At 34.6% G+C, this 24,923-nt stretch overlaps 1 protein-coding gene across 4 annotated transcripts in view; it reads right to left on the bottom strand.

Annotated features, from left to right (window-relative positions):
• The window catches only part of LOC138325367 (uncharacterized), a 173,199-nt gene that overhangs the window by 139,245 nt on the left and 9,031 nt on the right, over window positions 1–24,923 (bottom strand). For 3 of the 4 annotated variants that reach the window (XM_069270973.1, XM_069270972.1, XM_069270970.1), the window contains one exon: window positions 22,719–22,815. In XM_069270973.1, coding sequence (XP_069127074.1) covers window positions 22,719–22,815 — 97 coding nt within the window. Of the gene's footprint in view, window positions 1–2,672; window positions 2,760–4,384; window positions 4,553–22,718; window positions 22,816–24,923 lie in introns of those variants that run through there. The other variant, XM_069270971.1, reaches the window with a different exon arrangement.

Genomic DNA, 24,923 nt, shown 5'->3' with positions numbered 1-24,923 from the left:
TTCAACGAGACGCTTGATACGCACATGTCTGTCGTAGTCAACAAGACTGGTTGAACGAGACTACTCATGAATGGCGATTGTTGTAAGGAAGCATGGTTTCTCCAACCGATCGCGAACTAAGGTACGTTACGTTAATAAATAAACATATTTGAAAGTGCAAATGCTTTAATTAGATGTTTGAGTCAATGAATATACTAAAGTTATGATCAACCGCTGCTGATGTAAATCGCAGTATTGCCAACTCACCCGATTTCCCCGGGTTGACCCGTTTTTTAGACATTTTAGAATGCGTAACCCGTAACCCGATCGACCTCTTGGCCAATAAAATTGTTTCCAAAGTGAATATAAAGCCATAAGAATTTGATAAACACACGTTACACTCCAAGCTGCAGGTTAAACCGAATATGTATTACTCAATTTTGTCGTAAATTGCACTCATGTATCATTATAATAATAACAGGGAATACTTTATTTATTTACTTTCATCTATTTCAACATCAAAATTGGTCCCTGTATCACTGAATGCTGGTAGCTAGTAAATGTTTGTGTTAAACACCAGAAACACTTCACACAAACTTTCATACGGAGAGGTGTGAAATCCCGGACGGGGAATCCCCTTTGTTAGCAATTGTTTACACTATTCATACCATAGAAAATCAACTTGATGGGGGTTTATTTCATGCCTGTTAACAATCACGGCATGTCTAGATTCAGGTATCGATCGTTTTAAAGGCAGCAGGTTGTAGAGCCTAACTAGCAAAATCAGTATTTATTGAATTTTGGACATAATTTAGATGAGTTTGAACTGATGTTTTGATTGTTTATTATTATTATTTTTGAATTCCCCCGGTTTGAGAAGAAAATATGTAGGCTACTGTCTATTTGTTCTTCTAGCTCAAAAAAATGTGTCTTTTATGGGTTTTGGTATGCAAGTATGTTTTGCACACCATATTCTATTATTGAATTAAATCAAAGAGCCACAAGGCCACTCCATAGATGCTGTGAATAAGCGAACAAACAAAGAATAAAGAAGTTGGCTTCATTTTAAATATAGTAATTTAGTAAACTATATATAGTGTAGCAGTCATGTTGAATTTCGGAGTGATATTCCGTTATTTATTTTATGAAATTTGAAGTTTTCAAGAACAATAAATTTGAATAACTTATTATCCTGATATAACTATTAATAAAATTTTATTCACTCATAAATATGGAAATGAATTGTGAATTATCAATGTTTGTGTGCAAAAGCAACTAATCAATTCATTCACAAATCTAGATGATCAGACATGGCCAATTAATACTGTTCAAAATCAGAAATAATCTCTTCAAAAGTACAAACAATTATGATTTCAGACAAAGATTTACTCACATGGATAAAACATAGTCAACGTGAACGGTATTCGGTTGTAGTAGGCAGGCAAGCTAATCATAATGGCCGCCATTTTGTTTAGTCAAAGATAATAGTGAAACCGGACATGTGTAGAACAAAAAAACCAGGATATTTAGTATTTTAATAAAACACATTTTTTTTTATTAATTTTCAAATATTGATTATATCATTACAAAAACTATCATAAATATATGCTTATTTTAGGGTTTAAAATGTGTTAAAAATCATACTAAAATGTGGTTCCTCACATGACCCTAGTTTTGACCCTTTCACCCGTTTTTTCAAGGGTGATCACCCGATTTGACCTCATCAGAGGTTGGCAATACTGAAATCGTACCAGCGTCGAATACCTTTGCAGATTCATGCATAAAATAACAAGCCATACTATAACGTTAATCGGCGAATTTCGCTAAAAATATATTGCAAAATTGAAAAATATTCGATTTTATTTTTAGAATTTTCCAAATATTTTATTCAAATAACCGGAGGTCATGTAAAAGTCTATGCAAATACACGGAGTTGAAAAACAAAGATAAAGAAGGAAAAAATCGGGACCGCAGAATTTTATGCAAATAACCGAAATATTCGAATAACCGTTATTCGATTATGTGGAGTCCTCTGTAATTGCCAAATAATTTCGACCTCTCGTGCGCTTTCATCTGGGCCATTGAAAGTGATTTGTATAAGTTGTTTTGCAATCAATGTAAAATAAATAAAGTTTATATTTTATTTAAGACCATTGGTCCTTATACTTTCTTTGCAATGCTCATGATCTATCGATACTCACTTTAAACAAGGAATAACAATGCAATAACTTAACACTTGTCTTAAATGTAGTCCTTGACTATAGGATGACTGACCAATGATAACAATGCAATACCTTAACACTTGTCTTAAATATAGTCCTTGACCATAGGATGACTGACCAATGATAACAATGCAATACCTTAACACTTGTCTTAAATATAGTCCTTGACCATAGGATGACTGACCAATGATAACAATGCAATACCTTAACACTTGTCTTAAATATAGTCCTTGACCATAGGATGACTGACCAATGATAACAATGCAATACCTTAACACTTGTCTTAAATATTATCCTTGACCATAGGATGTCTGACCATTGTCCTTCCTTCTACACCCCAATTCCCATTAAAAGTTGGACTTTGAATACTTATAATCTAAGTTCATCAGATAAAACATACATCTGAATATATAATATTGATGGGTGAAGTAGATGAATTCCTTAGTAAATACAGGTACAAACCAACCTTACCTGCTTTATTAGTAGACTTGAAGGGTATGAGTCTCTCACCCTCGTTACAGGTGCGACAAAGTATACTCCTCACAGGTGACACAAACTCTTGAAGAAAAGTGTTTATATTAGTAGTAAGTTATACCCAGTGATAGAGGCCAATAGGTAACAGATAGCCATATACTTCTAGATTTAATTCCTTACACTAAATCAAGTTAAAAGTCCTGTATTATTCATTCAGTCAATTGAACGCTAAAGGGGCTAAGCTATCTGTATTAGGTGTGGGGGTATTGGAAATAGGGTAGCATGAAGCGGCATAAAAATGGTGAACCAAATTGAAAGTATTGTGGTGCTTTTAATTAACTTGTATGGGATCGCCTTCAATATTTTAATGTTCTGGATTGAATCTTTTATACCTGTAGTTTATATTAAACTGAAGCCTAGCAGGGACCCAAAACTGGGCAGGAAGGTGTATTCAGGTGTGGATATAGTGATTCAGAGCCTCTACAAAGTTTGGTTTTTAGATCATACTTTCTTAGTGACAATATCTGTAGTGTAAATTGCTCAATTAAAAGTGAACAGACAATATCTCCAAGACACTCCAGCCCCTGACACTTTAAAGGTAATTACTGATAACCAATACTAATTAAATCATGCGCTCTGTTTAGATACTCAGTGATCTAACACCACCTAAGTAGTAACCAGGAGAAAATGTTTGGTAGGCAGATATGTATATATGTTTATCCCAAGTTGATGTACATGGTCATCAGTATATCTTAACATGGAAACAGGAAAAAAAAACCATAAAATTACCAGACTAAACAATGTGAGCTCAACATCAATTGTCTCTGCTGGTACTAAATTGAGTCTAGAGATGGTAACCCTCCTCCCCCCACCCCCTCCTCTGAGCCTAGAGACAGTAACCCTCCTTCCCCCCTCCTCCTCTTCCATCCCCCACTCCCCTCTAAACTTCCCAGCAAAATTTGAATATGAATCCTCTCTTTGCTACACTCTGAACACTAGGTAACAACAACAACAACTGATATACCAGACAAGTGACATAATGTTACATTAAGTTGTATACTACTGGGGAATAGACAAGGAGATCCTGGTGCCCTAGTTTGGTTTTATAGATAGACAAGATTTCCTCAGAGGCTAAACTGTAGTTGTAAATACATTTCTACATCAATATTGGCCTCTAAGAGACCTTATATAATACCCTCACAACTCTTTATTTCCTCTACTGGCTACCATAACATCACCCTTATCAGATAGTTTAAAGGATCATAAACCATGTTCTCTTCTTGGATATAGATCTTCAAACTTCAACACAAATTGTTCTCATAAATAAAACTTTTAACCGTTGAAACTTTGTGATTTACCATGAGCCCATGAAGGCAGGCCATACCACTACCCTAATCAGCTGGAACAAGATCCTACTCGCTATATAAATTAATGTACTTTTGATGACATGTGTCTTAAAGAGGCAAGGCATAACGCTTTCCTCACTTAAAGCCTTATTTGTTCAAATTGAAACTTGTAGTTTTTGAACAGGTTCTACACCAAGACCTGGTTTTACTTGCTCTATAAAGGAATGTTATAGATCTGTTTTCATGTGCCACCCACATTAACTATGAATGTATCAAAAAAAGAATGTAGGAATGTGAGTTTAACCTCTGGATTCTCATTTCAACATCAGAAGCAATTGAACAGTCAGATTAAAGAGAACTTACATTTGTGGAAACATCCCATCGTTCATCTCACATTCATTAACAGACCAAATTACTGTCTGTTCCATCAGACTTCAGTAGACCATTGTCTGTCATGGGATCAGCCTTATTTCTCTACTCCTGTCTGTCCCACAACCTGAGTAGGAAACCCTGTCATCCACCAATTTAGGCAAAACAAGTGTTTTATTTATGACAAAGTGCTATTGATTGAGGACTTGACCTTAAGATTGACCCAAGCAAATCTCCCAAAGAAATCTCTGAAATGTCAGTTTGTCATCCTTAACATTATGTATATACATGCTTTGACTTCCTCCAGAATAACTTAGCTTATCCTTCTTATCTATACATTTATAACAGCAGTTCTCAAGCGTGTTGTTATGTCTTCAACATTATACATCAGGAATATCTTGCACAAACAAAGAGTCAAAGGTAAAAAGCCCTATCTCTGTATGAGTCTGGAGACAAACAGCATGGGTAAATATGCATGAAAACCTTTAGTGTACGCCATACATACTGTCAGTAACAGCACAGACACATATCACACGAACCTACACCTTAGTTATACTTCTTCCCATCATGGAAGCCTCACGATGAATTGAGGTCTCAGAGCATTTACTAGGGGCAGACAAAACACTGACAATACCCCTCCAGTTATCTAAAATCAATATATAAAGTCATTGACAGGAATGATAATCATTTCATTGATACACATGTAGTTATATTCATCAAGAAACCTGGACGTGATACACCTTCTTTATTATTACATAACATATCCAGTAATTATAGCAATATCATAACAATGAAGACATTCAAAATGTCTTTCAGTTTTTACACTGAACACCAGAAGATTTTCTTAAGTAAAGAAAACAAAGGTCTACTTTCAGATCACTCACTTGTTACCTAGTTATCACCATGGATACTAAAGAAATAAGACAATAAGTCAATGAGAATTTCTATGTATGACCCAGGTAAATTTTTATTTACTTGGTTACATTTATTGTAACATGCTACAGATCAACAAGTTATTTAGTTGACTGACAAGGAGTCATTTCATGATTTTAGCCTATGACCCCTGTGATCTAGAATGGAGGTCAAAGTCATTCATTTGGTAGCACTTTATTCCAGCATGTCACAATACCCAATATCAGGTCTCTAAGCCTCTTCTTTATTGACATGAAATAAGTAATCTAAATAATTAAGCCTATATGACCTCTGTGACTAGTGAAGGTCACGGTCATTCAGTTTACCCTTCATTCCAGCAGATCACAGGCCCAATATCAGGTCGCTAGCAGGCCTCTTGGTTATTAGTCTACTGGTATTAGACTCATGTGACCTTGACTGAAGGTCAATGTCAATCATTTGAATAAACTGGTAGCCCTCTTGATAATTCACAAAATCACATTTTAAGATTTTATCCAATATTGGTCCTTGTGACCCTGAAGAAAGGTCAAGGTCATTCATTTGAACAAATTTGGTAGCCCTTCATCCATGCATGTCACAGGCCCAATATGAGGTCTCATGGCATCTTGGTTAATGACAAGAAGATTTTAGCCTATTTGAGTCCTCCGTGACATTGAATAAAGGCCAAGGTAATTCATTTGAACAAACATTATAGCCTTTCATCCCAGTATACTATAAACCAAATTTCAGGTCTCTAACTTTTGGAGAAGAAGCTGTTAAAATATAAAAGTTGACGTCGGGCAGACAATGGACAGACAATGGACACCACATCGTCTTTTGAGTATTTTGCAAGTCTTTCATTCAAAATACTAGTTAACAACTTCCCCATACAGCTGAGCCTTGTGACTGGCCTATAGCTGGAAGAGAGAAAGAGAGAGAGAGAGGGGGGAGAAAGAGAGAGAGAGAGAGAGAGAGAGAGAGAGAGAGAGAGAGAGAGAGAAAGGGGGAGAGAGAGAGAGAGAGAAAGAAAGAAAATGGCAGCCTTTGACCAAAATGACTCATTAATGATTCTATAAATTCAAAAATGTACCATGAATGCTTTTAACTTGTACAGCCAGCTTTTAAATATTTTTTCTTCCAATACAATGGGGCACATCATTATATTTCAACATGTAATGCTTCAATGAAGGTGCCTGGTATGAAATACATACATGACATGCAATATTTGACCACAACAAATTTAAGGCTGATAGTGCTAATACCTTGGTTCAGTCACTCATCATAAAAAAAGTCAACAATGTTCTTTGATTTCTACAGGTCCAAATGTCCTGTTTGCAGAAAGAAAATACCATAGACAATGGAATATTTTAACAGCAAATGATAATTTCAATTAGAGTAGAGTTTTAAACACTCTCAGCAATTCTATATCACAACAGTCAATATTGAACTTTACCCATGTCACTCCAGAATCTTATTTGTTCAGGATTTACAAATATACTCATCCTGCCTAACCTACAATTAGACTAGGGCTTAGATCTACAAACTTTAAGACCTCTTTTACTTCAAATTATGGCTGATTCATGTACAATTTGAAGAGCAAACACTTTGAGAATAATCCCAAGGCTTTAAATGAAAATACGACTGTATATATGCATACATTTTATATTGACAAGTTTTCTACAGATCTTTATTATAAAGAAAACTTCAACTATTTGCATAATGGTTATTCTAACAATTCACTTTATAGCATAAAGTTGTCTATGTACATGCAGTGTTTGAACCCACTAATTCTTTGAGTTGGGGAGATTTTTTAAAATTTTAGTCATTTTAACCCTGTTTGACCTTGCACCTTAGTCCCTTTGGGGTCACCCAGGACCATTATGGCTATGCTGTTAAAATGCTATCGCAGGCTAATAGTTCTTACCATGTTTGGATCGTTTCTGATGGAAACAGAACAAATAATGCTCAAAAATATGTTTTACTTCTATAAACTATAGCAAATTTGACCCTTCCAAAGGAGAGAATCTAAAATCCCAGGACCATGAAATTCACAATTTCAGGAAAGACAATATTTATGTAGAGTATTTGATTCCACCATTTCTCACCCTCAATACTCCAATACTCCACTTACGATCTCTACAAATCTGTGTTTTTTGTGTTGAGGTAGTCAATTTTACTCTTTTTGGTTCTTCGTCTCGGGTAACATAGTAGAAGGAATATATGTACCCTGCCTACTACACCTTTCGGCCGGTACAAATGGTGCCTATTTGTTATAGTGAAGCACTTCCTCAGAAAATCACTGGGGTACAATTTGCTATACTTTGTTGTTTCCAATTATTTTATGCGTATTCATGCATTTATATAATACTTTTGTCCAAAACAAATATAACAACCATTCGTAATATCTACCATACAGCTCACAAGAGTTTTATTGCCTAGTAGATAAGCGATACAAAACCAGTAGGGTAAAGACAATCAGACATTTTAATAATATTTTGCATAATCATTACTTTGCTCCACTAGCAGTAATAGGCACCAATTGTAACTCTAAAGATGACACCATTATCTGTCTAAAAGTCATTTGAGTTACAATATTGCTGCTATTGACTTAGCTATAAGAAATCATAGATGTTTCTCTCTCAGTAATGCTCTAAGTGAGTAAGAGTTGTCTCCCATTGATTATTTCTTACCAAATTACAAATATCTATAGTTCACTAATTATTCTTGAGTGTATAAATGATTAATATTAAACATCATAATGTAAATTTTAGTGAAAAATATGAGATTGCTGAAAAATGTATAATTCATGTTTTATTTGTAAATGTCCTGTTTCCTAGCAAACAATACAAATTAAATGTTGTCTATCAGCTGTCTGCAACATTCTCTGTCATATCTTTTATTCCACCATGTTACAGGCCCAATATCAGGTATCTTGGCCTCTTAGTTTTACAGAAGAAAGAAAATGTATTTCTTTGTAAAGATAACCTTAAATCTTGATTTAGAACATTATTTTCTGAAGTAACATTGTCATACATTACCTTAAGCTGGAGTGCCTCCTCCTTATGCATAAAAATGATTTATAGTACTGAGATAACATTAATTCAGTTTTATCTAAAACTGAATTTTTTCACAGAAATATCTAGTTTTACTTGACCATGATGTGAGGTTGAGTTTGTTGGACCAAATACATGCATCCAAAAACAAAGCAGAGACTTGTTATGATTGCAATTGGTCGTTAATTATAAATAAACGAAAGATATGCAAATATCATTTTTCAAGTCAATATAAAAAAAAACTGACACCACAAGATATAATTTTCTATCAGGTTATCTTGAAGACTATGAAAGTATATATGAAGACTATGAATATATTAGAATTTAGAGTAATCCATGCATGAGATCAATAAAGTTATTTACAGATTCACTTCTAAGTGTAATCAGTAATCAGTATTTAAATACTTCTTCATCTTATTATGGGAAGTTTTGGCATTGGAATTACTTCAAAAAGTTTAAAACACAAATTACAAAAAAACTGTTGTTTTGTCTATGATGTAAAATAGTAAAACACCACAAATTCTTATACTTACCACAAAATCAACGTGCAGTCATATTATGGTCAATTTACAGGCAGCTTTTGGTTTGTTTAGTTTTTACGTCCTATTAACAGCCAGGGTCATGTAAGGACGTGCCAGGTTTGTTGGTGGAGGAAAGCCGGAGTACCTGGAGAAAAACCACCAGCCAGCGGTCAGTACCTGGCAACTGCCCCACATGGGATTCGAACCCGCATCCCAGGCTTGTGGTAATATGTCGGGACATCTTAACCACTAACAGACAGCTAATATATATAGTTGTGTAATGTACATATGATATCTTGATTTGGTATTCTCACTATTAAGTTATATATTAACTTTATTTTGCTTTTATTTTTACTATTGAAAATTTTGCCGATAAAATGATTTTATTCACAGATTATAACCATACCTGTGTCATTGAGCCAATACTTTAACAAACCAGAGACAGATGTGTTCGCCTTTAAAACTGGAGATTATGTGTGACTATTACTTTACTCATTCAAATCAACACAAAACATATAATATATGCATTTGAATTCATTTGTTTCGATAAATATTCCATGACACATGGACAGAAGACAGTCAGTCTCTGCTGGAAACATACAATTTCAGTGTTGCAGGGGAGGTAACTACAGGTACTTTTCAGATAATAATAAATTAGTTTAGAAAAGAAAAGATATTCAGCTACTGGATAACATTAGAATTTTTCTTTAAAAAAGTACTTTTTATAATACTATTTTCTCTCAATGAAATAAATGCAGTACTATTTTCATAGAAATATCAATCTAATTTCAACATACACATGTATATTTTATTTAGATATATTTTTTCATTCATTACTAAAACATGAAAGTTTATTTTTTAAAACAATATCTCAACCTATCTTATTTATCTCTATTCATGAAAAGGAAAATATATTATATGAATGAGCAAAACCATTATGCGTTATTCATCAATTATTTTTACCTTTTGATCTTCGATGCATATTATTGTGGATATGCATTGTCACTTCTGTACGTATGTATGATTGGGTCGTCAGTAAATATTTTTCACATATTTCCAGGTATAAAATACACTTTTAAATATTCACTACTGTCAGTACTGCTGAGTAAATTGGAACTAGTTCTCAAGTTATTGGACTAAGACTGGTCAGCTCACCAGTGACCTCCTTACGGTACGTAGTATTCAGTATTACCGTCAAGGAGAACATTTTTGAGTCTCCAGAAAACCAGCACCACTTAAGGAGTAAAGTATATTTATATTGCAATAAATTGTTGAAATGTATTTAATGTTGTCCATTGTGACATAATTTTCACCAGTACTGAAATCTGCAAGCTACACCTCAAGTTTGTTACATTAATCTTTATATTACTATCCAAAGTATCAACAATATATCTATCTGTAAAGCAAATATCTGGACCAACTAAGTCTTTCTTTATATCAAACTTTAAACCACAAAAAAACTTCCAATCATCAAAAGAAAGCTTCTAAGATTTTTTATTTGATTTCCACAATATAAGAACCATTTACAAATGCAGAATCTCAGGTGTGTCAATAGTGTCCTGTGACTATTAAATACCATTAGTACATGTATCCATTAGATCAGAGAAGTAGTCGATCACTACCGTCCACCAAATCATAACAATACCTTGCCATTTAATTCCTACATTAACTCTACAGGTGTTACATCGTTTTCTTAGGTCAACCCAATGTTCTCTTGGGTTTTCATTACATTATAATGGGAGCTAAAATGTTAAATGTTTCAGAACCTGTGATTGTAGACTTCATAGAAATAGCAATACATTAAAACAGACTAAGTAGGATCATTGTAAAATCCTGTGTAAACAAAACAATGTGTATTGGGGAGTTATGGCATTGTGTTATATTATCAATGGTTGAATATATAAATGATATACCATATTCGACCCAATAAGCGCCCAGGGTGTTTAAAAAATGGGAAAGGTGCTAATAAGACTTAATTATTGCAAATCTATACAGTTATGTATAGTTTTGTTCTCTCTTTATGCATGGGCAATTGAAATTGAGACCTCAAAAAGGGGGAGGGGCGTTTATAGGGACATGGGCGCTAATTGGGTCGAATACGGTAAGATCTTTGTATATCTAGGTGTATTTGCTACACTCCTGGTCTAGTTAGTAGAAATTTCCTTGAGAAATCGCTTTCATTAGCATTTGCAAGAAGCTGAAATTAATGATAGCCTTACTTTAAGAAAATTTAATAAAAAAAAAGAGAGAACATTATATAACCCTAAGTTTTCTATCCACTTTGTTTCTTCCTCAGTACACTGGCAACATTAACTCAAGTTACATATATATCTATCTTTAAGGACATTTAAATTCTTCTTCAATTTTTTACAACATGTATTATTTCAACCGTTCAAAAATATCGTTCTTGTTCAAAAAATTCAAACATGAATGAATAAATAGAAGATCCATAAGAATATTTTGACAATACAAAGGTGAATGTCGAGTTGGTTGGTATCATGTAACACCTCAATGTTGTGAAGTATAGTATAGATCTTATTACATCTGAGTCTATTGAACAATACACTAATGGGATATAGTAGATCAGGTGCTCTGACTACAAACATATACAACCAAACCATGTATATATCAATTAATAAATACACACAGAATTAGTTTATTTGGTTTTATCATTCATTACCAAAGCCCCAATAAGTGTTTATATATTTTTTATAGTAAACAGGAGATCCCAGGGATAAATAATTGACACCAATAGATCTATGTCAGTCATAGGTAAAAGGTATCTTTTCTTTTCCTTTGAAACATTTGATAAATACAGAGAAACTGCATAAAGTCAACAAAGTCATAAAAACTTCAATTATCAAAATCTGAGATGATCAACTGATGATCATGTTGTTTTCTTATCAGTCCCAGATTGTGATCTACAATACAACAGAATAGGTGAACCTACATCTGAAACTAATTTGAAAAAAAGGATCTTCAGTATATTCTGAGAAATAGTGAGATGAAGTTTAAGAAAATTCTGTCAGCAATTTCTAAGAATTAATGACAACAAGAGACCCGTGGTCCTACACGGACATCTGACTTTTGACAAAATACAGCACAGTCAAAGTATACAGTGGAGCAAAACCACACTGCTTTAATACAAAAGGAATCAAATACTTAATAGACTGAATATGCTTATCTTTTCACCAACTAACAATTAAAGGATTGTAAACTAGAAATTCTCCAGTAGTAAGTTTCTGCTTTATTTGACCATTGTGAACTTGAATGAAGGTCAAGGCCAGTAATTTAAACAAAAATAGTAGGCCTTTATCACAGCATGTCACAGGCTTAATATGATACAGGTAGGTCTTTAGACCTCTTAGTTATTCAAAAGAAGTTGATTGGAGATTTAAGTTATTTTGACACATGTGATCTTGAATGAAGTTCAAGGCTATTAATTTGAACAAACTTAGTAGCCCTTCATCACAGCATGTCACAGGCCAAATATCAGGTGTCTAGGTCTCTTAAATATTCACAAGAAGATGTTTACTGATTTTAACCATTTTGAACCATGTAACCTTGAATGAAGGTCAAGGTCATTTATATGAACAAACTTGGTAGCCTTGATTTTCCCTGTAACTATGCATCTCTTGACTTGTTTTGCACTGTTAACTATGCATCACTTAATTTGATTTGCCGTTCAATTCACTAGCTCTTAAGATTTGTCCACTTGTAACCAGTAACCACTCTAAATTTCCACTCTAAATTTTGTCTTGTAACCTACTCTCAATTTTCCTTGTAACCCACTCTCAATTTGCCCTGTAACCCACATTTAATTTGCCCTATAACATCCTCTGGGCCAAACTAAATATTTTTACCAACTATACTTCTTATTATATCCACTCTGCGACTCTACATTACATATTGTTTTGGTTGCTACCTCTAAACTAAATTGCTTTGGCCCTCTGGGTATATGAAAGTTTAGTTCCACACCATGAACAAATAATTGTTTTGTTTTACGCACCATACAAACTTCTACATGTTACTTCACCCTAACTATTCCCAACCAACAGACATCTGTGTAAAGTACAAAGTGATTACAGTGAGCAGTCTGCTGCTGCTCTTCAGAACTCATTTACCATGTCTTTTTGATTATTCAACTTAGTCAATATTTTGTTTCCAGAATGAAAAGAATGTCTTTATGAATCAATACAGGCTTTTAACCCTTGCCACTAGCAAAATATGTTTTCTTTGATTTGTGTCACATACAATAGCATTTTCTATTATCTGACAGTGGACTAAAATGGTCTGAAGTCCAACTTAGATGTAACCTGATACCCAAGTACCAATTGGAACAGATTAAATGGTTAAGTGTATTGTAACATCTCATAAAGAACGGGAAAACAACTTAACAAGTAATTACATGAAAGCATATGTTCGACCCTAGTTACATTGAAGTGATCTACTAATGACACATAATCTATATAGTTGTTTTGAGGCTTTGACAATCTCAGTCATTACATAGCACTGGTTACCCAGCTCAGGAGCAACATAAACCAAACTCACTAACCTTTAAAGCTTCAGAGTGGAAAAAAAGACAAGTCGTAGCATAAACTGTACTTGTACTTTGGATTTTACATGCACATATGAGACAGATATTGGATGTCATAATTAAAACAATGTGAAAGACAAAAGCATCCATTCCAGGGTGTTCTATTGCTTCTTTGCACATCACACAGTTAGCTCCTTTGCCGATAGGTATCGATTGTTACGTCATTATTTGGTGTGTGCAATTCACACAGTTTTCTCCGAAAAATATGACGTTAGGCTCACAAACACATGACGTAACAATCAATACCTATCCACAAGGGCAGATATTTCTGTAATATGTAAATACAGTATATCACATGTGGTAGCTCTGTATATCAATGTCTTACACAAATATTAGGAGTTGTACTTGAAGAGTATTTTCTGGTTGGGAATAATTTATATAAAACAGATTATATTGACACAGAGGTAATGGTGTCAGCACCTAGGGCGTCCCCTCGCCCTCTTGGGGGACCACCTCGAGTTGAAAACAAACCCAACATTACTGATAAAGAGCAATACACATTGCCCTCAGTACTACCAGGCTATCAGCATTGATAAAGAGCAATACACATTGCCCTCAGTACTACCAGGCTATCAGCATCCAAAGCTGTCTATTTACTGTTCATTGAACACTTATCTGAAACACCAAATAGCGTAATCCAAAAGTAACAGGATTTCCAATGTAAACTTTGTAATCAGTTGTTTTCAAAGTTCCACATGTAAAGGCAATGATTGGTAGGCCATGATTGGTACCCTTCCGAAACAGTATAATTAGGTTCAAACTGTTTAAGCTCAAACTATTCAACTTTAATCTATCTGTACACCTGTATATAATGGTCTACATTACCATGCTGAACAAGGCCTCAATGGATCTACTATGGACAAGATATGTATGCCTTGGAACTACCATGGACGAGATACCAAACTATTATTTCACGAGTTAAACTGTTATTTACTTATTTGTCGGTAAATTCAACAGTAGAGTACACAGTGTTTAAATATTGCCAAGAAACAACATGGCTGCCATGGTGATTGTCCTTGGTCCTTAAGTAACAACTGCATGATCAAAATACTGATATCAGATAAGCAAAAGAGATAATAGTCTTGTAGCGGGATTGGACTGGGTCGATCATCGGTGACCATGCAGGTAACTGTCGGTAGAGTACTCGGCTAGTGTTCAGAGGGTCCCTGGTTCGAATCCCGTTCCGGCCGCTACATTTTATCCTCTCCTGTTACAGACTCATGGGCCTAAATGGCCACCTGATGATGATAATTGACTACATGATATAAATTCTATTTTCAAACTCTTCCAAGATATTATAGATGTTAGGCAGCAGATATTGTCTCATTGAGCTGACAGTGAACACCTACTCCAGTTATTATGTTCAAAATGTCAACCAAAATGTTACTATTACAAAGGGCAATAACTCTGTATGTTACTGAAGGACAATTTCCTTGTAAAAGTAAAACGTTCCATCAAACATTGAGATTAAAATCTATCAAAATCCATAAACCCACATTTTAATGTGTCAATATATCAGATAAGATGTCAGTACCTGGGGGTGGAAATCACATGATTTAAAGGCCTGTTACTATCAACAAACATTTAAAGGTTTAATTAGATCTCACTTTTAGTCTCATTTGACCTTTGGGTGACCCTTCATGAAATATTTTCTACCATTTTATAAAAAGTTCATATTTCAGAATATCAAAATGTGAAATTGATTTATATGGTACTATTTCAGGTGCTACTTTGACATTTTGAAATGTTGATGACTGAACTTTAAGATGACACCTTCCATACTTATATCTATTGATAATCTGTTAATTAATTTGGAATTATGTTCTACAGTGAAATACAGTAAAACACCTTTAACTTGAACTGCAAGTGACCAGGTCAATAGTCTGAGGAGCATGAGGTATTCGAGTCATCCAAAGTCAAACCTATTGTCAATAATGTCAATAACTTTTTAAATATTGGTTCTCCACATTAAAATACTAATGAAGGGTATTTTATAAAAGTTGACATTGTAAAATGCTGAAAAGAATTTGAAGAATAAATTATTGTCTATATACCAAATATCTAGAATTAGCGATCTATAAATACATCAAGGTCAGGTACAGTGCAGCATATTGGTTAAAATTCACCAATTCACATATCTTAAATAATTTTAAAACAATACGTAGGTATTGTAAAATTGCTAATCAAAATATCAACAAAAGGCACCTAATATTTGTAAGATTGAAACAGATGTTTATGATGCCCTTAGAAACCTAGAAGGTCAAATGACCTAATTTGTAAAAAATAATATACGGAACGCATTGATTAACGATAACACTGGTTTGCTGTACATGAATGAGCTTTGAACTTTCAACCTTATCTTAAACTAAACATTAAATAGTTTAAATAACATAACGGTGTATGGAACATATTTCTTATTACGCAAATTTACAACTGCAGCATGCCATCCATAAAATAGAAACATTATTTAAATACATTTTCTATTGATCATGTAGGTGAGTGATACTGTTATTGTTAATCCTTTAATAACCCAAGGGCTTGATACGTTACACATGTATTAACACAGACCGTGACCTATACCCGCTGTCGGTGCAGTCGTGTGTGACACAGGTAAAACAAATTCAAGAGCCGAGCACCTGTTCAACGAATAGATGGTTTCTTTACAATGTATTTGACAGGAAGAAAATATTTCTGTTCTGGGAATGAGTAGTATTTGCAATTCCAGGGTTCTGCTATATAGATTATATAGGGGCATGGTCGGGCCAGTTCAACGAATAGACATTTCTAACCACGCTTCAGACACGGACTCCGAGACCAACTTCGACTGTTTCAGGGGTCATCTCAAAATGATTAAATGGGGATTTTATTTGCTCGGACGTCGTCGAAGACATCGAACCTATATTATCACCTTTTGAAACATTATTAAACCGATTGGAATGTGGATATGATCGGCGTAATGGTTACCGTACTTGTTACCCAAACAAAGTTCCCGGTCGGGTGTTCGAAGCGCGGAAAGGAAAATTTCCTTTTTTTTTTTATTTTTATTTTTTTTTCAAAGTTGCACGAGACATGAACATCATTTCCGATAGTAAGACGCTTAATACGATCTAATGACGAATACATTATTATTGTTTGCATAATTTTATATCATAACTATACAGCGCATATTATCGCCTTTTTTAAAACACATTTAAATTGAATTTTTATCAACATATTTGTATTGTTTCCTCATAACCCAAGTAACTTGACAAACCGTTAAATTATTCCCACCAATGTTGTCATCATTTACGATATACATGTACTGTCATTGTACATTCAAATTATAAAATGAATTTTATCAAAAGTATGCCATTGCAAACAGGAATCATATGTAAAATGGAACTGAGTACAACATTTCAAACTTCTAACAAACCCTTTCCCAGTAGAACAAATATTGTATTATGGAAAATAACATGATCACTTTTCATATCGGTAATTAAAAATAGTTCCAACGCACAGAATTGTTTTCTTCAATTTTATTTATTCAATCGCTATCAGAGCTAGATGACTCTTCAATACCAAAGACTTGAAGCAGTTTCGGAACCTTTTTGGTAATGAACTTGTTATACGCCTTTTGGTTTTTCATCATTATAGAGACTAATGAATCTTTCTTTTCTTTTTTCCTTTTTTTCGGAATCTCTTCGTCTGATGGGAGTAAATCCACCATACGGTCCCGTTTATTTGTGGCTGATTTCCGACTGGTATCAGGGCATGAGGGTCCGGCAGTTGGGTTGCTATCCTCATGTGCGATTCCATCCCCTGGTTCCTTGGTCTTTTCAGTCACATGCTGTGACTCCAACTTTTTAATTTCCTTTATTTCAGTCCTGAAATTTAAATTGTATCGTTAGTATAAAGTAGATGTACAGGCAACGTAATCAATCTACATGCATATAGCTACATATATGTACATGAAACAAAAGAAAATTGAAAATATGTATTTTCATTCTATACTATAAACATGTATTATAAGTATGTATTTTTTAATTGACATGATTATCTTCGTCCTGTTGTTGGTACATTGAACTACATCCGGTTCTGAGCTACTCAAAGTTTCGTCTTTTGTTTTTATTACTGATGCTCAGGGAACGCAACCGATTGTATAGCAATGTACATTTGTATTTTATAGACATTCACATGAGTTTAATTTTGTCAGCTTAATTTTTTCCGTCTGGGGAAATAGTATGATTTGCGGTTACTTTTATTAAGATTAAATTATATTTGTGCATGTGTTAATGTGCTTTTACCTGATTTCAGCGTCATCATTTGGTTCTTTCATTAGCTTTGATAACTTTGTGGAAAGTCTACTTTTCAATTGACTTGTTGTAGCAGTGTCGTACAACTCGCGAGCTGATACTGGAAGCTGATTTTTGTTATCAATTATTTCGGAGATAATTTCAGCCCAAGAACAAGGATGTATTTGATAGGCTCGGAGAAGTAGTAGAATTTCCTGTCTTCCAAAAGGTACATTTTTTGACGTTCGCTTGCTTAAAAGATCGTGTCACCTACAAGAATAGACAAGATATAAATGTATATGAAAGACGTTGGCACACATACATGTACATGTACATACGTACATGTAATATAATTTTTGTTTATGAATTTTTATTTGATTTCTTTCTTTCCTTTAGTTTAAACAGTCTATGTTCTTCACATCATTAAGTATGCTATATTATATAAGTGTACTTGTGATTTGTATACCCGTCACCTATGCGTATAATTCACGTAACAACACGTGTATCAGTACGTGACACAGACGTGTGTTGCACGAGCGATTAAGAAGTTTTATACGTTGATCTAAACATCATTTGAAAGTCACTGTTTGTCATTCTTTGGCGAGAATATACCTTTTCCTACTTAAAATGTAAGTATATCCCGTTATTACCACAAAAGGAAAACATATACATGTATTTTAAGGAGACATATACTTACTCATGTTAACTGCTCGTACTCGAAATCTCGCATGGGTTGTCCGGTAAGTATGGAAGCTTGAAAATGCCGAAAATCACCTCTCGTTTTTCTTTGAATAATATGCAAATATAAGATGTATATCTGCATATTGCGGGCAAATTCATAATGCGCAATAGCGCGCATTATGGAATTATTGTTAGCAAAGCTCTAGCATCTACATAAGCCATATGTTCCATACGAAGCTTTTATTAACATAATAAGAAGAGGTTAGATTTACATAATTAACATCAATTTGGGGGTATCTGCATTAGATAGTTTACGTTACACTCGGAAAATCGTTTATCAACAACGATAGACTGCACAGGATTGAGAAGATATTTTATGGTGATCAGTTAACATTGCCATTTCAACATTAAAGGGACATTTCAATGAGGCTAATTCTGTTATTGACTGACTTGTCCCTTTTATAGAGTCATAATGTCCACGTTTTGGCTGCCATTTATACCCTTATAAATTTCAATTTGGCTTGGTTCGTTTATGTATTATAAGTGACAAGTAAATGTAGATATTAAAATGTATCCTGCTGGAGATCAGATTGTGGACACCGATAATGAATGGCATTGTTCATGGATGCTTTTGCTTGATTTCAGCAAATGGATCCAGGAAGGGGAAGGGCTTTGCTTGCTATTATATCTGTACCACCACCAGATGTAGATTTTAGACAACTTTTGGTTGCCTTGCTGTTCCTCATCAACCAAATGCCCCCGGATCCTATCACAAACATAAGAAATAGGCTATTTGGTAACATTGAAAACCACTGGCAGGGAAGAGATGTATTTAGTATATTTGCTGACCATCCATATGAATTTTTTCAGTCGACCGGGGAAACGCCAGAAACTTTAATAGATATTCTTAATAATATTGCACATGCTTTGCGAAGAGAAACCCGGGAGCACACACTTTCACCTCGTAACCGTGTAATGTTATTTATGATTTGGCTAAGATCGTATCCATCATTATCAGTGTTGTCTCTTTTATTTGATGTGTCATGCGCGACGATTGGAAACGAACTTAAAAAAATGCGATGTATCATGTGGGACGTCTTTGCGGACCAGGTTGCATGGCCAACTTTACAAGAATGGAACAGTATGAGAGGAACTTGGTCCGAGTTACCAGATGCCGTAGGTGCCATAGACGGCACATCACATCGAATATATAGACCTGGTGTTGAGCCACAGGCCCTATACTATAGTGGTCACAGGCACTGCCATTGTATCCACACGATAGTTATCATAGATAATAATAACATTCTTCGGTTTGTAAGAAGTGGGTTTCCTGGTCACCAAAATGACGCTCAAATTTTGAATTTTTTACCAAATATAGGTGCAAACATGGAGCTGGATTTTCCGAATGATTGTGTAATACTTGGAGACAAAATTTTTCCAAACAGATACCCATTTATCACACCATACAAACAACAGCAGATGTTGCAAAGAAATGTTAGACAGCGTCGAAAATGCCAACGTTTCAATAATATTTTGAGTAAATACAGAGTTAGAGTAGAACATGCCATACGCAGTATGAAAATCTACCGTATTATCGGAATGCTGTGGCGCCATCCAAGAGCGTATATCTCAACAATTGTTGAAATCTGTGCCGCTTTTGCAGTCAGACGCCAAAGATTATTCCAATAAAGGCAGCAGCTTGATTTTACGACTACATGATTTCTTGTTATTAGTTAAGAGATGTCAAATTTTGTAATATTTCTTTCCATATGCTCGGACGTCGTCGAAGACATCCAATTAAGCTACGATGTTACATGTAGATATACAATGTGTCAGTAGTATAATCACCCTATAAATACATTTTATACTGTAAATATACGGTAAGAAATTTCCTTATAATGGTATGGTACTGTGTTATCTGAATCCGATTCCAATTTCGTTAACACATGTAAAATTTCTTGAAAATATATAGCACTCCTAACTCGCCGTACATGCCGATCGGTTGACACATAACGTATGCATTGTGAGATGACCCCTCAAACCGTCGAAGTCGTACTCCGAGTCTGTGTCTCTGTCGATGTTAGAAATGTCTAATAGGGGGTATTTGAGGAATGCGAGTAACACTTAAATGGGTTATACTGTATATTCAATATTCTGCATCAAAATATTAAAATTGCTTAAGCACCATTTAATGTAAATTGTTTCATTTTTCAAATGGAAAATATGATTACAATATATCATCATTTTCAAGATTAAGATCATTCTCAGAAGTATTTGTTGTGAATTAGCTCATCATCTGATCTACTCAAATCCTTTTTTGTCTGTTGTCTATCATCTATCCGTCCTTTCCATCTGTCTGTCCGTCAAAAACAATTCTTGTTACCAATATTTCTTGTTACTGCTATTCCTCAGAAAGTACTGAAGGGACCTTACTCAAATTTCACACATAGGTTTCCCAAGAACCCTAGTTGTGCACAATCTGATTAAATTAAGACCCTTATACCCACTCCGTTCAATAGAGGATCTGACATACAGGGTCATGTTTTGATGACCTTTATACCACCTGTACTTCAGATAAAATGTATTTCTTCATCTTGCTACATCAACTGTAAATGTTGTTTTGTCCCAGTATACATATATATTTAGCTTTGTTGTGCTCTTAAGATGACTATACATGGACACGAAAACAATTGACAGCTTTTTCAAACAGTTTCATCCCCTGTCAAGATTCTGGCAGCAGCAATTTGATTGGCCATTTCGAAAAGGTCACCAGAACATTATCTAACATAGTTATAATAAAGGATCTGTATTTCAATCAAATTGAGTTGTGCATATTGCAATTTGGGACTGATCGATTAACAAGATAGCCGACTGGCAGTCATCTTGAATTTTGATTTTTCAAGTATGTTACCGCTATTTCCCACAACATACTGAAAGGATTTTTCTCGAATTTCATATGTAGGTTCCATTAATTAGGACCCTAATTGTACATATTGCATTTTGGAATTGTTTTGATAACAGGATGGCTAACAGGCAGACTTGGTAACCATTATTTATCAGAAAGTACTAAAGAGATATTTCTCAAATTTATTTCCTATTTAGGCTTACCTTGGGCTCTAGTTATACATACTGTATTTCATTTTGGAACCGTTTGGACAACAAAATGACCGGCAGGCAGCCATCTTGGATTTTTTTAACTTAACATTCTTTATCAGTACTTCCCAAAATGAACTGGAAAAGAGCTCTCTGAAATTCCATGAGTAGCTTCCTCTATTTGGTCTTTAGAGTTCTGCCAATTGCATTTTGGGGATGATTTAAGGCCTCAACTTGGAAAAAGAAGGGGAAAGCAGAGACTCCTTCACATTGACTGTCATAGACCATTCTATGGTGGGTGCCATGGATCCCTCTTGCACCTGTTGTCTATGTAAGGTACCATGAATACTGAGATACGAATCAAAAGAGCAGCCACCCATCCAGAGTAGTCTGTGCTCCACAGACAGGACGCTCATGTGCACCGCCACAATAGACAGCTATTAATTGGACTATAGAACTCAAATGTTCTCACTTATAAACCATCATATCTACCTAAGGTGTCACATATGTCAAGAAATGGTGCCATAATATTAATTTTCATCCATTTTCAACCTGAAAACAACTGTTAAATGTCATCTCATGTACAGTGTATGGAATACAAAAGGCCCAAGAGCCTTCACAGTTATCTGACAAAATTCAGCAAAGTTTACATTTCGGAGCCCCACCCTATTACTATCAGTTATAGAACCAATAGTCTCTTGCTTCTTTCCTCGGTTTCACCTTTTTTTCTTTAAAAATTGAACAAGTATTGTAAAAAACATGTTTTCCCTATATCAACTTCAAAATGATTTTTGAGTTTTTTGTCATTTTGACCATATTTGGTCCTGTGCCACACGACATTGGCAATTGCGAATTATATAAAAAAATTTATTGACTTTTGGTCACAAAAATGTTTCAAAAAGATTTCATTGAATTTGATTCAGTGTGATTGGAGAAGAAATCGAAAATGTACAATTCTTATTGAACAGATGATTTACATGCCAAGCATGATGTACTAGATTAGGTCACTTGGGACTTCATCTGAGTGGCCTAACGATTTGATTGACCTGTCACATCATATTATGTAGTGATTCACATTGTGGTGGAGGAGTGCACCTTTGAATGAAATAGTCTTACGTACAACACTCAGCGGATGGCGCATGACGCACAGTATACAGTGGTCCACAGACGAAGGCAAAGCAAAATAAATAAATCACATCAATGATCATTAATTTGACTTACTGATTCATGTTGTACATCTTCTCCATCTCCACAGCTGTTTCTTTACTTTGTAAGGATGTGCCTTTCACATGCTGTCCTTCAGGATTTGTCAGACAATCTGAAAAACAAGTATAGAGTCCAATTATAATTCAGAACATTTACAGCAGCTGACCAATGTACCCATGATGATTGGATATAGGAGATTTGAACCAACAACCTGTACAATTTTATGTCTCTAACTGATGGCTTGCTACCAGCCAAATATGAATATGGCATATATGTATTTTCACACAAGAAGTCATCTATATGAATAAACCAGTTGAAAAATGCTTGGCCCTGCTTCTCAGCCTCTGAGAGGTCAGTTCAACCATTTGCAGAGTTTTGAATCCTCACCTCTGAGGTATGTTATCAATATAATATGAGTGCTATCTATACAATGCTTCATTTCAGAGAAGTAATTTACCCAGTATGTGAAAATATAAAATATTGACCCATATTGGCCACCCCTAACCCCCCTGGGTCTCCAAACATCCAAATGGGATTTGAACTCGCAACCCAGAGGTGGAGAGGTGGAGGGTTTGTGGTAATATGTCGAGACATCTTAACCACTCGGCCACCATAACATCATCCCCCCCCCATCCACCTCTGACATTTGACACAATACAGCACAATCAAAGTATACAGTAGGAAAAAAACAACTTTGCATCAATACAAAAAGAATCAAATAGCATAAATATTTCTACATTTAACAGTTAAAGGATTGTATACTAGAAATATACTAGTAAGTTTCTGCTATATTTGACAGCTGTGAACTTGAATGAAGATCAAGTTCATTTGTTTGAAAAAAAACTTGGTAGACTTTCATCCCAGCATTTCCCAGACTCAGTATTAGGTCTTTAGACCTCTTTAGCTATTCACAAAAAAAATCGTTTTAACCATTATGACCTGTGTGACCTTGAATGAAGGTCAAGATCATTCATTTAAATAACTTGGTACAGATGTAGCTGTTCATCCCAGCATGTCACAGTTAAGCCCAATATCAGGTCTCTAGGCCTCTTAATTAGTTATTCACAAGAAGTCATGAAATGATTTTAGCCTTTTTGACCCCTATAACCTTGAATGAAGATCAAGGCAGGGATCAATCTAGGTTTTTGGGGGAAACCATCCTTTTTCAAAATAGGGGAAAAATTTGGCGAAATATAGGGGAATTTGAATCTTCTTATTTGGTCCAAAATCATATTCATTTTGACTAGGGCTGTAACGAGTATCCGAGTACTCGAGTATTCACGAATTATTGAGAAAGATCGGATACGAATATTCGTTACTCCTGGTATTTGTGGATCGCGATCTTTCAAAAGCAAAAAATAATACCTTCTTTAATGCTGTCATAGCTCAAAAATGTGAAGGAATGTACACTAAAATCTGAAAATCATCGATGTTTTCACTTTGAAGTAGACCGGAAGTACACAAGAGCTGCGTGAAGTAAAGCTAGCAACATGTTATTTTCGTATCCACGCTTCGATGCAATGTTGTTAATGTGAATTCTTCATAAAATAATAATGATAAAGCATAATTATTGAATTCTAGAGATGTAAGAGATTATAATCGATTTCGTTTTCATTATGGGTCGGAAATATGTAAAAATACGAATATATTATATTAGGCTACTGAGTACTGAAGATGTTCGTAGGTGTGAACCCCATGTAAAAAACGAAAGGTAGTTATAGGCTAACTATGAGTCAAAATCATAAATCACTTACAGTACAGATTTAAACATTTTTTTTCTTAATCTCAATGTTTTTCTGTATTTGACCAAAATGAAAGTAACAGTGAAAATGTTTTGATATGGTTATTTATGCCTTACCATGATAATATTTATATACAGTGTACCAGTTCACAGATGGTTTGACATTTGATTCATGCCGTAATTATGTGCAGTAGTATTTTTGAGATGACGTCATTTCAAAATTCAAATGATTTGATTTTTTTACAGTTACAGTGACTGAATCCTGCTGTACTTCACCTGTAACTATATTGCTTAATGATAAGGAATGTAAAACTGCTAAAAATGGTATTGTCAGTAACGATGTTTGTATTATCAATCAAACATTTATCAATATATAAGAGCATTATTGACTTATCAATAAAAACAGTTTTACATCAATTGAATCTTTTGCTTGTATCTAACTGGTGATTCGTGGTCCGATCTGTGAATCGTCAACCCTG

Source organism: Argopecten irradians, chromosome 6 (assembly GCF_041381155.1).
Source record: "Argopecten irradians isolate NY chromosome 6, Ai_NY, whole genome shotgun sequence".
Taxonomy (NCBI): domain Eukaryota; kingdom Metazoa; phylum Mollusca; class Bivalvia; order Pectinida; family Pectinidae; genus Argopecten; species Argopecten irradians.
Note: the sequence above shows the minus strand (reverse complement) of the source record. Positions and strands in the feature narration are given on the sequence as shown.